Raw genomic sequence first — 15,986 nt, 5'->3', positions numbered from 1 at the left:
AGCGCTCTGTCAACTATAAAGCCTGGCACCAGTGTCATTTTTCTACTTATCTCTCAATAGGATTGTAATCAGGTTTACTTTAGATTTCTTCATTTCCTTATCTCTATATCCTTGGGCAAGTCACTTTACCTTGCCGGATAACTCCTTATTCATATCCAGTTCAGGGTCTATGCGTGGTTTTAACTATTAATACAAAAGGAAGGAATGCCTTTTTGGAAGAAAAAGTTTCTAGGGGAGGACACCTCACTACAAACAGGAAATAGTAGAAGAAGCTGAGAAATCTTAAGCAGCTTAACTTTATTTAGTAGGTGTCCCTCCCAGTTTTCCTCCACCCACTGCTTTCATATCTCATCCCAGTTCCCCTCCTTTAGCGGCTGCGGTCTCTTTAAACGAGCTCGTCTGTGTGAACTAGAGGTTGGGGCCGAAAGCGCGTTTCTTCCCGGTATTGAATGTTAAGTTGTTTGTCCATTCCGGGCTGCCGTCCTGCAGATCCGCCATATTGTCTGCTGAAGCTGCCGCTGAAGCTGCCGCCGCTACCGCCGCCAAGTAGAAGCGAGCGGGGCCGCGATGGGTGAGTAAGGAAACCAGGCAATTGGGGATTCGGGCTGAGACAGTCTCGGAGCTTGGAGTCTGGCGAGAGCCTATCTCCAGGCTGTAGAGGATGTCTGAATCTCCTCCAAATAGATTTGAGGGGAAAAGCCAGGCCGGGAGCGCCGCTCAGGCCAGTTTGGGGCCGGGTTAGGGCCCATGCGGGGAGCAGTCTTTGGGGGTTGGTTCCGGGAATACCTTGTCACTTCTGGAACCCCCACGTGGTGGCCCTGGGCCGGATCGCACGCGTTCCCGGAGGCTAGACAGGGGCCGACCTTCTGGTCTGTGCCGGGCCTGGGCTTGGGGGCCGGGCTCCGGGTGGCAGGCCCGGACGACGCTGAGGGAGCCCTCTCCAGGCGTGTGTCTGACCGACGCGCCTATTAACTGGATTCACTGACTCCCCTGAACTTAGGGAAATCCTGCCTACGTCTGAGAGAGAAAGTCCTCTGGCGAAGGTACGCCAGGCGATCCGGCTCTAGGCCTGATAACCAGGGGCAGCCATGCCAAAAGCAGCTTGGGCCGCTGAAGGCCTGGAGAACTTACCGAGCCGAGGCGGAAATGGGGTGGTTCGGCTGGGTTCAGAGTGACAGCCCTCGTAGTGGTAGAAAACCAATGCCAATACCTCGTAGTCATGTATAGGTCGGGGACTTTAGGTTTCTGGGCCTGGCCCTGATTAGCAGAAAAGGAGCGACCTGTTGCTCTTATTAAAGGGACTCCAATCAGCAAAGGCAATGCTCAGAGAGATTACGATGGCGAAGTCTTTGGACTTAGGAACAGACCCATCAGTGGTACTTCTTCTCCAGCAATAAAAGCTGTTAAATTTGCTAAGCTCTTCCTGTTGTGCAGGCATTGTTCTGATTGCTTTACATGTCACGTTTTATTTAATTTGCACCATCTATTGAGATAATACTGTTATCCCAGATAAGGAAACTGAGGCTTAGGGAGGTAAAGTAACTTAGGCAAGGTCACACAGTAAGTGGCTTAAACCAGGTGGATCGCTCCAGAGCTCTAGTTTATAGCTGCTTTTTTTTGTGGCCTGGCCCTCTAGTGGTTGGGCTGGAAAAGAGGGAAAGAAAGCTTTTAATCCTAGGCAAGAGTTGTAAAGGTGTTTTGTTTTTGTTTGCTAGTGGGCCTGCTTTGAAATCTTTAATCTGAAAGAAACAGAACAACTCAAAGGTGAATTGCTAACCCCAACTATTGTGGGTGTTTTGGGGGTGGGGAGCTAAATGAGATTCTAAGATTGAGTTTTGTAAGATCCCTGATCCTGAGGAAACATAAATTATTCCCTTGAGCTGAACAACAATGAGTTTAGAATCAGATCTGGTATTATAATCCTGCCTACTACTTCCTAGCTCTCATCCAGAGAAGTCACTTAAATGTCAAATGTAGTAATGCATATGGAAAACATCTAGCACAGTTCAAAATAAATGTTATTTTCCTTCCTTTCTGAGCCTTCCTTTCCTCATCTCTAGAGAGGGGGAGGGGAAGGGGACAGTGTTACCCAGGTGTTTAAGAATTAAATGAGGTACCACATTGTCTGGAGACTAGTAGGGCTTCCCCAGTGGCTTACCCCAGTGGATGAAGAATCTGCCTGCAGTGCAGGAAGCACAGGAGACCTGGGTTCAATCCCTGGGTCAGGAAGATCTGGAGAAGGAAATAGCACCCCACTGCAGTATTCTTACCTGGAAATCCCATGGACAGAGAAGCCTGGTAGGTTACAGTCCGTGGGGCCACAAAGGGTTGGACAAGACTGAGCACACAAGCACAAGAGCTCTACAAATATCAAAACAGATTCTTTTTCACCTTCTGTGTCTGTTCCTTTCTTTTAAGCACTCTAGTTTCCAGAATCCTTCATTAAGGCTGATAGGCCTGTTATTTGCAGTTACAAATAACTGCAACTTCATGAATGAATGAAAAATTTTAGGGACTTTTATGTTATAGATTTTGTGTTGGCCTTCAGTTTCAGCAACATTGCTGCCTCAAAAGGGAGGGAGCTAATATTTAGTTTATTAAGCCCAGTGAAGTAAATTTGGCCATGATTTACTCAGTTTTTACAGATTGGGAAACCACTTCAGAGAATAGAACACACTAGTTACAGCAAATCCAGAAGTGAGATTCTTACCCATTTTGCTGCAGAGAAACCTCTAAGTAGAATCACGTTAGTCTTTTTCTGATACACTTTGAAATGGAAGTTCTTCAATAGAGCAGCAAAACCTGACCAGGGTCCTGAAGGGGATTTTTAGTCTAAAGTCAAGTAGCTTCCCCTTTTTCTCTGCAACCCCACTTCAGGCCGCTCCCCCACCCCATCCCACCTCCCACTTTGTCTTTCTGAATACTTAGCTGTTGGTGGTGATGTTTTGTGTGGGTTTTGTGGATTATTGTTTTGTTAGGTGTGGGTTGGTTGTTTTTGTTTTCTGATCCTTATACCACAGAGTGAAATGCATCCTTACATTTAATCCTAACATCAAATTCAAGATGGTTTTGTGTGCGTGCTCAGTCACTTCAGTTGTGTCTGACTCTGCAATCTTATGGACTGTAGCCCTGCCTGGCTTCTCTGTCCATGGGGATTCTCCAGGCACAAATACTGGAGTAGGTCGCCATGCCCTATTCCAGGGGATCTTTCCGATGCAGGAATCAAACCTGCATCTCTTAATGTCTCCTGCATTGGCAGGTGGGTTCTTTACCTCTAGCACCACCTGGGAAGGTGGTTTTGGTTATCCTCAGGATTCATGTCAATGTATGGCAAAACCAATACAGTATTGTAAAGTAAAATAAAGTAAAAATAAAAAAAAATTTAAAAAAAAGAGTAAACAGGCTTTGAGAAGATTTGGTGTTTAGTCCAAGGCTGGTGATCTAAGCCCTAGGGCTGGGGACACTAACACAGCCTGCCTCACACCTCCATGTCTAGACCCTGCTGTACTTCACTGCCTGACCAGCATACTCCCCTCAGGCTGTGGCCTATACTATACTGTTTCTTCTGTGCCAGACTTCACTAGCCTTCACAGGCCTTTGTCGTTATTTCATTGCTATTAGGAGTTTTGTAGGGGTGATGCTTGCAGCTCTGGAAGTTATTTGTTTTAACCCTCCTTAGCAGAGACCGCAGACTCTCAAGACTAAGTCTCGGCAGACGTTGATTGTTTTTATCAGGTTCCTACCATCCTGCTTCCCCAGTGGTGCAGAAGTTAAAGCGTCTGCCTGCAATGTGGGAGACCTGGGTTCAATCCCTGGATCGGGAAGATCCCCTGGAGAAGGAAATGGCAACCCACTCCAGTATTCTTGCCTGGAGAATCCCATGGACGGAGGAGCTTGGTGGGCTACAGTCCACGGATTGCAAAGAGTCAGACACGACTGAGCGACTTCACTTTCACTTTTACCATCCTGCTAACCAGGAATCTGGCAGCACCTTCCCAGCCCTGGGGTGATTGATATAGCCCACTAGTCTTGATTGATATAAACTCTAAATCAATCATAATTCTATCTCTCTAGACAGTGATTGATTTAGGCATAGGCAGGTGATACAGATTTTGGCTGATTAGATGTGAAGGGAAGCCTGGAGGACTTCTGAAAAAGCCTTTCTTATTTGCCAAATTTTATTCCTTTTTGCCAGTTTATACTTTAACCCAGGTATCTCACCAAAGTTTGAGAACTTAAAAAGAAATGGGAAAGCTATAGTAATAGTCATTACTTCTATAGAACTTGCTACACTAAGTACTGTAATACTAGTTCATTTATTTCTCAGATTCTCACATTCTAATTGAGAAAACTGAAGCACAAAGAGGTTCAATAACTAATGCAAGGTCAGAGCTAGTAAACAGAAGAATCACTTCCTCAGGCAGTATGGTTCTAACCAAAATATGGGCTATTAAGGACTGAGTTCTGCCCCTGGAAAGAAAGGAGCCCTTTTCTGACTCTTGAAATTGCCATTCGCAATGCTGGGAATTCATGAGGCAGAATTTATAAATAAAGAGCAGGCAGTTCTAAGAGTGAGGGTCCAGACGGAAAGAATCCGATCTCTTCGTGATGTTTTGGAACTGTCATTGCCATTGGCCTGTAGGATACTGAAGGTTGCCTCTAGTTTACTTCGAGTAACAAAACCTTTCTGATAACCCCTGCAGGTCAGGAAGTAATCTAGAACATTACTTCCAGCCTTGCCTCCCCACCCACCCCATAGTTCTAACAGCAACAGAGAAGGCGCTAAACTAAGTGTTCCCCAGCCTCAGACTCACTCCCGCGTGGGGTCCCTTTCCTGCATTTTTTGTTAATCGTCAGACCATTGGTCTAGACACTAGGGCATAAGAGAAATCTTACCTTTGGTAAGACTGGTTCCTTACTCTTTTCTTCCTTTCCTATATTGGCCGTTGTTGGATACTATGATCCTGTTACTGATGTCCTTCGTCATCCCTAAATTGTTTTGTGTACGTTTTTCTCAGAGCATGGTCCCAAAAAGACGATTAATTCTGTGGTCGTTAAACTTGCTGAGTCTCAAGCTCCTTGATGTGAAAATATAATAATACTGTTTATTAATGTTGTTAATGAAGTGTCAGTGAAGTATCAATACTAGAAAATACTGTAAGAAATACTGTTAGAAAGTCCTGTAAGTTGTAAAGGTGTCATTATTTCAGAAACTTTCTAAATCTCTTCTGTAACCTCCTATACCACAACCGCTTCTGCTGCAGCAGTATTGCTAAAACACCCATCAGATCTTGTCACCCTACTCCTTAATTTAGGAACGTTCATGGACTCCTTATTGTCTGCAGGATAAAATCATAACTCATAGGGTGTGGTATTGAAGGCCTTCCTACTGACTCCATTTAATATTTATCTACATATGCTTCATTCCACTCAGACGACCTCCTAGGTGTGTATTTCAGCTTTCCTGGTAGAGAAAGTGACAAAAGCAATCCCTTCCCCGCCCGGCTTTTCCTATGGAAATCTTGCCCCTTTTACAAGATGTGGTTTAAAGGCTACCTCCCTCAGGGACCTTTCCGAAATATGTACCTTATGCCTTTCAAACTGGAAGTGAACTATTCTTGTGAATTCTGTAGCACTTTGTTCTTGCCTTTCATATAGTCCTTTTCATATTTTATCTTGTGTTACGGCTAGAACTTTAGCCAGTTGCTTAATCTCCAGAGCTTTAGTTTCTTCATCTCTTGAAACAGGGATGATGATAATATCTGCCTCATAAGAGTGTTTAGGTGATTAAATGAGCAACTGCTTGTAAAGCATTTTAGCATGGTGTTTAGCACACCATGAGTACTCAGTAAATGATAACTAATTGCTGTTAGTCACTTTATTAGTACTTAGTATGTGTCGGGCCTTGTGTTAAATATAAAAGAGTAATCAATTTGTCTTTTAGGGGAAGGCAGAAATATTTTTAAGATTTACTTATGTTTGTTTTTGGCTGTGGTGGGTCTTTGTTGCTGCATGTAGGCTTTTCTCTGATTGTGGGGAGTGGGGGCTGCTCCTCCTTGTGTGCGGGCTGTGTTAGTTGTGGTCCGTGGGCTTAGTCGCTCCATGGCTTGTAGAATCTTCCCAAACCGGGGATCGAACCAGTGTCCCTCGCGTTATAAGGTGGATTCTTAACCACTGGACCACCAGGGAAGCCCAGAAAGCAAAAGTACTATAAACACTTGTTGGAAACATGATGAGACAGGCGACAGTTATTCATCATTAATTTCAGCAAATGTTTCTTGAAGGCCTACTGTGTGTCAGCTACTGTTTTAGCCCCTGGACACATAGCAGTGAATGAAGCAGACAAAAGTGTACTTCTCTAATGAAACCCTAGAATTTAAATTCTAATGGGTAATTGAGTAAAATTAACCGGATGGAAACTGACAGGCCAACTGGAGTCCCATGAGATCTGATTGATGAGTTCCAGCCAGTTGTTGCCATTACAGAATGTAGGTCTAATGTTGCCTTATTGCATAACTTCCCAGGCCTTTCCACAATCCCTTTCCCCAGAAGTTGGAAATCTGAATTTTCACATGATTTCTTAGTGGATTAAACATTTTTAGATGTTGCATGCTAATTTTTAAAATCTAAAAACATCTTGGAAATTCCCTGGTGGTCCAGTGGTTAGGACTCTGAGCTTGCACTGAAAGGGGTATGAGTTCGATCCCTGATTGGCGAACTTAGATTCTGCAAGCCACTGATGCAGCCAGTAAATAAACATAAATCTGAGAATATCTTCTTCAATATAAATAAACGAATAAATAAATAAATGTTTTTAAGAAACAGAATCTAAAAACATTAAGCTAACCAAAAATAGAAGAATATTTGAGGCCAAATATAGCCCCCAAACTGCCTGTCTTATTGATAAGTTTTGCCTTCATTAATATTCTATATATTTTATAAACTGTCTCAAGTAATCTATGTATTTTACCAGATTCTATGTATTTAAAAAATATTTTTGAGCGGTCCACTAGATAGAACTCGGCACTTGCAGTGCAGTAGCCCAGGTTCAATCCCTTAGGAAACTAAGATCCCACATGCTGTGTTACCAAAAATAAATAATCTTTAAAATAATTTTAAGTCTTTGGCTTCCTTAGATCTGATTAGCTGGTCATTATGTTATTTTGTGTTGTTTTATTGTGATGGGGCAAGTAAAATTCTGGTACTTAGGATCATTTACTTCCAGAGACATCAGTTCTGCTGTTTCTTTGTTCCTCTTCCTTGCATCATTAACATTGTCTTCCATTCAGTTTCTTGACAGAACTCTAAGCTGTTTATTTTGTAAATGTTAATTTAGTTAAAACTAGCTATCTTATAAATCCACTTAATGAGTTGCAAACCACAGTGTGATGCAGTATGATAAAATGTGAATGAACTTCTTCACCTGCAGATAAAAGTTGCCAGTATTAATAGGCTAATATATAATAAAGGTAAGCCCTACTAATGTATAAGTACATATTATATACGTATATTAGTAAAAATATGCATGTATGCATTTCTTCCTATGTCCCAGTTGATTTTGTATCTCATACTTTGGAGACCATTATGGTAGTATTTTGAGTGAGCAATCCAATCCACCCCAGCCTAGGGGAGTCAGGGAAAGCCATTAAGCTAATGAGACCTGACCTATGGATGTGATTTGTCAGCAGCAGGGTGGAAATGATTTCACAAGAAAAAGATCGCTAGGCTTGGTGGTTGGTAGCATTTCGGGGAATGATATTTAGACCTAACCCTGATGACAGTGAAATGCCATTGAAAGGTTTTAATCTCAGAAGTGACATGATCAAATTTATTTATTTATATTACTTGAAAGCTCTGGGGAGAATAAATTAAGACTGCTAGAAGATGCTAACCAGGAGATTCTTTAAGTTGTTGGTGGGGTTTTTTTTTGTTGTTTTCTTTTTAATTTATTTTTGGCTGTGCTGGTCCTCGCTGCTGAGCGAGGTCTTCTTCTAGTTGTGGTCAGGCTTCCTATTGTGGTGGCCCCTCCAACTGCGGAGCACCAGTTCTGGGTGCACAGGCTCAGCAATTGCTGCTTGCGGGCTCCCAAGTTGTGCCTCATGGGCCTCGTTGCTCCTTGGCAGGTGGGATCCTCCTGGACCAGGGATGGAACCCGAGTTCCCTGCACTGGCAAACGGATTCCTAACCACTGGACCACCAGGGAAGTCCCAGTAGTTAGTTCTTAAGTAGTATGGTAGTCCTAGCAAGAGAGGTTCAGAGACTGAGAGATGGTTACAGTAGAGAATGTTGTTGTTCAGTCACTCAGTTGTGTCTGACTCTTTGCATCCCCATCGACTGCAGCACGCCAGGCCTCCCTGTCCCTCACCATCTCCCTGAGTTTGCCCAAGTTCATGTCCATTGCATTGGTGATGCCATCCAGCCATCTTGTCCTCTGACACCTTCTTCTTCTGCCCTCAATCTTTCCTAGCATCAGGGACTTCTCCAGTGAGTCAGCTGTGTGCATCAGAAGACCAAAATACTGGAGTTTCTGCTTCAGCATCAGTCCTTCCAACAAGTGTTCAGGATTGATTTCCCTTAATATTGACTGGTTTGCTCTTCTTGCTGTCCAAGGGACTCTCAGGAATCTTCTCCAGCACCACAGTTCAAATGCATCAATTCTTCAGCGCTCCACCTTCTTTATGGTCCAGCTCTGGACCACTGGGGTAGCCTTGACTATACAGACCTTTGTCCGCAAAGTAATGTCTCTGCTTTTCAACACACTGTCTAGGTTTGTCATAGCTTTCCTGACAAGAAGCAGTTGTCTTTTGATCACAGTAGAAACTTTGAATTATCAGGCTTGGTTACTGGTTTCATTGGAAGGCTGCAAGTGGTTGGAGGACAGGGGTGCAATTAAGCATGACTCCTGGGCCTCTTGCCTTGAGCAGCACAGTGGATAGTGTTACTGTTAACTGAGTTGAGTTTAAATCTGGACATTTCGAGCAATCTCTGTGACCTCCAAGGGAAGATGTCCAAAAAACAACTGGATAGAGAAATCTGGAGCTCAAGAGTGGAGCTTGGGGTTGGAGACAGAGGTTTGATCATCTGTTTATTATGTGGTGGCTGAAACTGCTGGAATCACTGATAGTACCTATGAAAAATGTGTATCATGGGAGATGGGCTGACAAGATAACCTTTAATGTGCAGGAAGAAATGGATCAGCAGCCTTAATTTGAAGAAAGTTAATGAGTGACTGATGTCTCATAAACCAATGGAGGAGAAGGCAATGGCACCCCACTCCAGTACTCTTGCCTGGAAAATCCCATGGACGGAGGAGCCTGGTAGGCTGCAGTCCATGGGGTCGGTAGGAGTCGGACATGACTGAGCGACTTCACTTTCACTTTTCACTTTCATGCATTGGAGAAGGAAATGGCAACCCACTCCAGTGTTCTTGCCTGGAGAATCCCAGGGACGGGGAGCCTGGTGGGCTGCCATCTCTGGAGTCGCACAGAGTTGGACACGACTGAAGTGACTTAGCAGCAGCAGCAGCAGCAGCAAACCAGTGGAAAAAAGTAGGAAAGAAAGGAAGGTGAAGTCGCTCAGTCATGTCCGACTCCTAGCGATCCCATAGACTGTAGCCTACCAGGCTGCTCTGTCCATGGGACTCTCCAGGCAAGAATACTGGAGTGGGTTACCGTTTCCTTCTCCAGGGGATCTTCCTGACCCAGGGATCAAACCCGGGTCTCCCGCACTGGAGGCAGACACTTTAACCTGTGAGCCACCAGGGAAGACCATATGGAAAAGAGTACTTTATTTATTTATTATAAAATTTTATTTATTTTTGGCTCCACTGGGTCTTCATTGCTGCCAGCGGGCTTTCTATAGTTGGCAGAGCAGGGGGCTACTCTCAAGTTGCAGCATGAAGGCTTCTCATAGCCATGGCTTCTCTCGGAGCACAGACTCTAGACAGTGGGCCAGAAGTTATGGTGCACCGGCTTAGTTGCTCCGAGGCATGTGAAATCTTACTGGAACAAGGATCAAACCTATGTCCCCTGCATTGGCAGTTGGATTCTTAACTACTGGATCACCAGGGGCATCTGGAAAGAGGATTTTAGGAAGAAGGAAATGGCTGTTAGAATTGAGTGCTGCCAAGAGGACCAGCAAAATAAGGACTGAAGTTGAATTTAGCATCGTGCACTCCATCAGTGTCTTTTACAAAACCAGTTTGACATCATGGAAGCAAATTGGAGTGGACTAAGATGAGAGAGGAGAGACAAACTGTTTCAAGAAGTTTGAAATAAAGAGAAAAGAAGCAGATTAATGAGACTTGTAAAGTCTAGGCAAGAGATCATGAAGATCAGAGTTGGGATAATGGCAGTAGGAAAAAGAGACAGAGTCCAGAAATAATTAGGAGATAAAGCCCCTATTCTTAGTGATTGGATATGAGGATAAGGGGAAAGGAGTTGTCAAGGGTGACTCACAAGATCTGTCTTGAAAAGCTGAGAAGACACTGACTGGTACAGATCCTTAATCCTTTTTATCAGTGTTTTCTCAACCTTTCCATTTACTGTCACCTTTCTAAGAAGCCTTCTTAGGCATCTTTTTTCCCTAATGCATCCCTCCCAGAAAATTTTAAAACACAGATATACTCTATGGTTTTTTGCTTCCCTGATGGCTCCCACAGTAAAGTGTCTGCCCGCAATGCGGGAGACTCTGGTTCGATTCCTGGGTCGGGAAGGTCCCCTGGAGAAGGAAAAGGCAATCCACTACAGCACTCTTGCTTGGAAAATCCCATGGACGGAAGAGCCTGATAGGCTACAGTCCATGGGGTCACAAAGGGTCGGACATGACTGAGCGACTTCACTTCACTTCACTTCAGTATGTCTCTGCTTTATACATAAAAAGAATAAACATAAAACTTACTTTAATATTCAGTGCAAGGTTAAGAGTGACTGAACAAGATTTTTAGATTAGAGTTAAAAGACTATTTACATTTAGCTAAATTTTATAGCTGTATTTGCTGGGTAACTTTGATTTAATTACTTTAATATAAAGTATATCAAATTGCATATGCAAATTAGTATTTATAAATACAGAAACAAACTAGTCAAAACTTTAAAAATTATTTAAAGCTGTTCATTTTGCAGCAAAAGTGGAACAATAGAAAAAGTCAGTTTCTTGAAATTATTGTTGCTTGATATGAGAAAATAACTTTCAACAAGCTGCTGAATAGTCATTCAGATAGTTAACATTCTTTATTTTTAGCACTTGGCATAATTAATTGGGACAAATTTTAATTTGTCGAATTAAATAATAAAATGTAAAGTTTCAATTACCAGAACCATGGTCACATACAAAAGCACTGGGGATCAAACATAAATAACATCCACATAACAGGCATGCTCATTGCTCAGACCACCTCTTGTCATATGCCTTCAGAATTCAGCCGTCAGTCAAGAGAAAGTCCCCCAGTCGTGGCCGTCTGTTTGCCAAAGCTTTGTAGTACAGGTCTGATATACTTTTTTTTTGTCAGCCTTTCATGAAGTCAGTGTCAGTGCTGCTCATGGCATACTCAAGAAAATCCAGCAAGAAAAATTAAATACTAGGGAATAAAACATTATCGATAAAGGTTGAGCTTTGGAGGGCCACATACCATTGTAAAATCTAAGTTCTTCCCCTCTCTCATTAACCAGTTTCACCCTTTTGAGTGTATAACACCTCCAGCAGGGCCTGGGATAGAGCCCTGTATAGTCAAATATGATTAATATTTTCTGCCAAAGCATTTGAACGTTGAGTGAGATTAATAAGGGCTGTAAGTAGTCTCATGTTAGTTTTTGTTTTTAATATTTATTTACTTATTTGGCTGTGCCAGGTCTTAGTTGCAGGATGTGGGATCTAGTTCCCTGACCAGGGATCGAACCCTGCCCCCTGTAGTGGGAGCTTGGAGTCTTAGCCGCTGGACCACCAGGGAAGTCCCCTCATGTTAGTTTTATTCAGGTTTTGTTGCTTAAATATATTTTGAGGTTACATATACTAAAAACGTTCTTAATTTCAGTGCTCTTTTGATTCCAGAAATCCAAATAAGGGGTTGTGGTCAATGAAGTGTATAAAGAATGAATGAGGAGCAGGTTTATGGAGATAATGCTGACTTAAAAAAATTTTGTTTAAAGCATTTGAGGTGCTTATGGAACATGGGTAGAAAGAACACCTTGAGTGTTAGGTATGACTGCAGATATGGATTTAAAAGTCATCAGCTCCAAAGAAGCAATTATTGCAATGAGACGTGATCAGAATTGCTTATATTGCAGTGAGGTAAGTAGAGAACCAGCCCTTTTTAAAAAATCTGGCTCATTGGTTCTTACAGCCTAGCTTTGGAAGGAATAAAGATGGAATAGAAGGTAAAGATTAAGAGAAAGGAGCTACAGTGTTAGGAGAAAGGAAGAGGAAAAATCATCTATTAGTGGAGAGCAAGGAAATAGAATTGTTCTTTTGACTCTAACTTCCAGGAAATTGCCCTCATGGGGAATTGAAGATTTTCAGGGTAGGATCTGGGACGAGAAAAGAAATACCACTGATTCAGCATTTAGGGCCTAGACACTTTGACATTACCTCATCAATCATACAGGGCTATAAAGTTTATTGTTAAAATGAGAAGCAGAAATTCACAGGAGTGGGTAATTTGCCCATGGTTATTCAGTTGGGATGGGAAGCAGTTCACCTGACTCCCAAATCAATACTCTATCTCACTATATCATAATGGAAGGAGTTGACAGGGTGTGAGGGGCAACACTGAGTGTCTGTCTATAGTACGTCTAATGAGGACAGAGAGGATTCCCTTTGTGTGGCCTCTTAGTCTGTCTCTTCCCAACGTTGTCCCAGGCTCTTTGTACATAGGGCCTCAGAAGATCACATTCCAAAGCCAGCTCCTTTTTGAATTAATATACACAGGTTAGAGAAATCCTACTTTTAACTTGTCAGAATGGCTGTTGGAAAAGCTCTTTCTCCTATTAACCAAAGGTTGAAATGAAGACCTGATCGAAGGATTTGTGTAATTCTCCCACAGGTAATGCAGAACCCTCCTTGTCGGAAGACTGGGGATGAAGGGGTGCAGTGCTGCAGAATGGGGACCAGCAGCTCACTCGTGTGTCTCAGAGACATTCTGCTTGTGGGCCTTTGTATTTATACCTCTCTAACCAAACTGGTCTTGTTCCTCAAACCAGCCTTGGGTTTTCTGATCTCTTTGCTTTGGACTGCTCTCCCTCCCCGCCAATTGCCTTCAGAAATAATAACCATCTACCCTTCAGAGACTACTTCAGAGCTCACCACACAGTAAAAATAGTTCTCACTTCCACCCTGTGATGTCATTGCACACTTAGATTCTTTTTTTATTTTTTTTAAATTTTTTTTGGCCCTGCTGCTTGGCATGTGGGATCTTAGTTCTCTGATCCTGAGCTCCTTGCAGAAGAACTATGGAGTCTTAATCACTGGACCGCCAGGAAAGTCCTTTTTGGTTCTTGATGGTATGAAACTAAAGTAGATTGTAAAGCTTCTTGAAGGCAGAAACTTTAGCAGAGTGCCTGGCACATACATTTGATTAAGTGAATAATAAATCACTTGTTTATATGAGTCAGTTTAGAGATTTAACCATTTGGATTTTTTTCCCCCTTGATTCCTTGAGCAGTATGAGTGCTTGGGAGTTACTCAGTGAATGTTTTGGCATTGACTTAAGTGTAAGATGAGCGCTTTGGTTTTCCTACTTTTAAGTAGTTCATTATAGTTCCTTATAGCACCTAGTGGTAGTGGCAGTGGGGTGTCCCTAGGAGGGTAAGAACCTTTAGATTCTGCATAGTCTACAAGGGATGTTTGGAGCTTTTCTTATGAAGAAATCGGACTACAGCTATCCTGTTGGTTAGTTGCTAAGTTATGTCTGACTCTTTTTGCGATCCCATGGACTGTAGCCCACCAGGCTCCTTCTGTCCATGGAATTTCCCAGGCAAAAATACTGGAGTGGATTGCCATTTCCTTCTCTAGGGGATCATCCTGATCCAGGGATCGATCCCACATCTCCTGCATAGGCAGGTGGATTTTTTACCACCAGGGAAACCCGTAGCTATCATAGACCTCACCTGTATTTCTCACCACCCCTTACTTCCCCATTTCTAGGTCTGAGCATTGCGTTTAGATAGATAGATAGATAGATTCAAGGGCTAAAAGGACTGGTAAATGCTAGGAGAGAAGTACGACTAGAGAACTGGGACCATCAACTATCTGGTTGATTCGGTGCCTCAGAGTGCCATGCTTCTCTTAGGTCTCGAGCTTTGAATATATTAGTTGTGTGTACAAAAGATAGTTTTCCCCACATAATCTTTTAGCCAGACCTCCTGGTTTATAGATTCAGCTTTGTTTCCTGGAGTGATCATTCTTCAGTCCAGTCCTGTGAGGATCTGCCAGAATATGAGCTGCCTTATTATGGCTCCATTATGGACTAATCCAGTTGTCCATAGAGAAGTCTCTCCCATTGTCTTGGTGATTAGCAGTTCTGACAGGCTTGCAAATAACCCCCTGAGAGCCTCGTTCTGTCAGACTGTTGCAGTACTGTTTTCTTGTTTGCAGTATTGCTTGGTCATAGCTCTGAGAGAAATTCCAGAAGTTTGAAAAACTACTACCAAACCCAGTCCTACCTTGCCAGAAGAGCATTGTATTTTTCACAAAGCACTTTCGTGTGTATTCTCATAGGGCCTTCACTGTAACTCTGATGTGGAGAGGGTAAGGGTAGGAAAATTGAGATCCAAATAACAACAGACTGGTTCCAAATAGGAAAAGGAGTACGTCGAGGCTGTATATTGTCACCCTGCTTATTTAACTTATATGCAGAGTACATCATGAGAAACGCTGGGCTGGAGGAAGCACAAGGTGGAATCAAGATTCTCGGGAGAAATATCAATAACCTCAGATATGCAGATGACACCACTCTTATGGCAGAAAGTGAAGAGGAACTAAAAAGCCTCTTGATGAAAGTGAAAGAGGAGAGTGAAAAAGTTGGCTGAAAGCTCAACATTCAGAAAACGAAGATCATGGCATCTGGTCCCATCACTTCATGGAAAATAGATGGGGAAACAGTGGAAGCGGTGTCAGACTTTATTTTGGGGGCTCCAAAATCACTGCAGATGGTGATTGCAGCCATGAAATTAAAAGACGCTTACTCCTTGGAAGGAAAGTTATGACCAACCTAGATAGCATATTGAAAAGCAGACATTACTTTGCCGACTAAGGTCCGTCTAGTCAAGGCTATGGTTTTTCCAGTGGTCATGTATGGATGTGAGAGTTGGACTGTGAATAAAGCTGAGCGCCTAAGAATTGATGCTTTTGAACTGTGGTGTTGGAGAAGACTCTTGAGAGTCCCTTGGACTGCAAGGAGATCCAACCAGTCCATTCTGAAGGAGATCAGTCCTGGTTGTTCTTTGGAAGGAATGATGCTAAAGCTGAAACTCCAGTACTTTGGCCAACTCACGCGAAGAGCTGACTCATTGGAAAAGACTGTGATGCTGGGAGGGATTGGGGGCAGGAGGAGAAGGGACGACAGAGGATGAGATGGCTGGATGGCATCACTGACTTGATGGACGTGAGTCTGAGTGAACTCTGGGAGTTGGTGATGGACAGGGAGGCCTGGCGTGCTGCGATTCATGGGGTCGCAAAGAGTTGGACACGACTGAACCGACTGAACTGAACTGAACTAAGTGACGCCCAAGGCTGCACACTTGTTAAATAGCAGAGCAGAAATCAAATAGTCTGTTCCCAGTGTGCCTGCTGGTGGTCCATCCAGCACAGCTGCGTTCTCTCAGCCTAAGTATTTCTGATACAAACCCTTAGAGACAGTCTGCTCATTCACATAATGTTGAATTTTTAAAATAGATTTCAAGCCCTACACCAGAACTGGGAGAATTAATTCAAATGGTTGTTTTTGTTTTTCCTTTAAAGTGGCAGATAGCCTTCAGATGACTACCTAACTA

General features: G+C 43.0%; 1 protein-coding gene across 1 annotated transcript in view; it reads left to right on the top strand.

The window, feature by feature from the left end:
• The first annotated feature begins 480 nt into the window (after positions 1-480).
• KPNA6 (karyopherin subunit alpha 6) overlaps positions 481-15,986 on the top strand; it is a 55,827-nt gene continuing 40,321 nt past the window's right edge. Inside the window, exon 1 of the mRNA XM_052636242.1 lies at positions 481-571. Coding sequence (XP_052492202.1) covers positions 568-571 — 4 coding nt within the window. The 5' untranslated portion in view covers positions 481-567. The remainder of the gene's footprint in view (positions 572-15,986) is intronic.

Source organism: Budorcas taxicolor, chromosome 2 (assembly GCF_023091745.1).
Source record: "Budorcas taxicolor isolate Tak-1 chromosome 2, Takin1.1, whole genome shotgun sequence".
In the NCBI taxonomy this organism is placed as follows: Eukaryota; Metazoa; Chordata; class Mammalia; order Artiodactyla; family Bovidae; genus Budorcas; species Budorcas taxicolor.
Note: the sequence above shows the minus strand (reverse complement) of the source record. Positions and strands in the feature narration are given on the sequence as shown.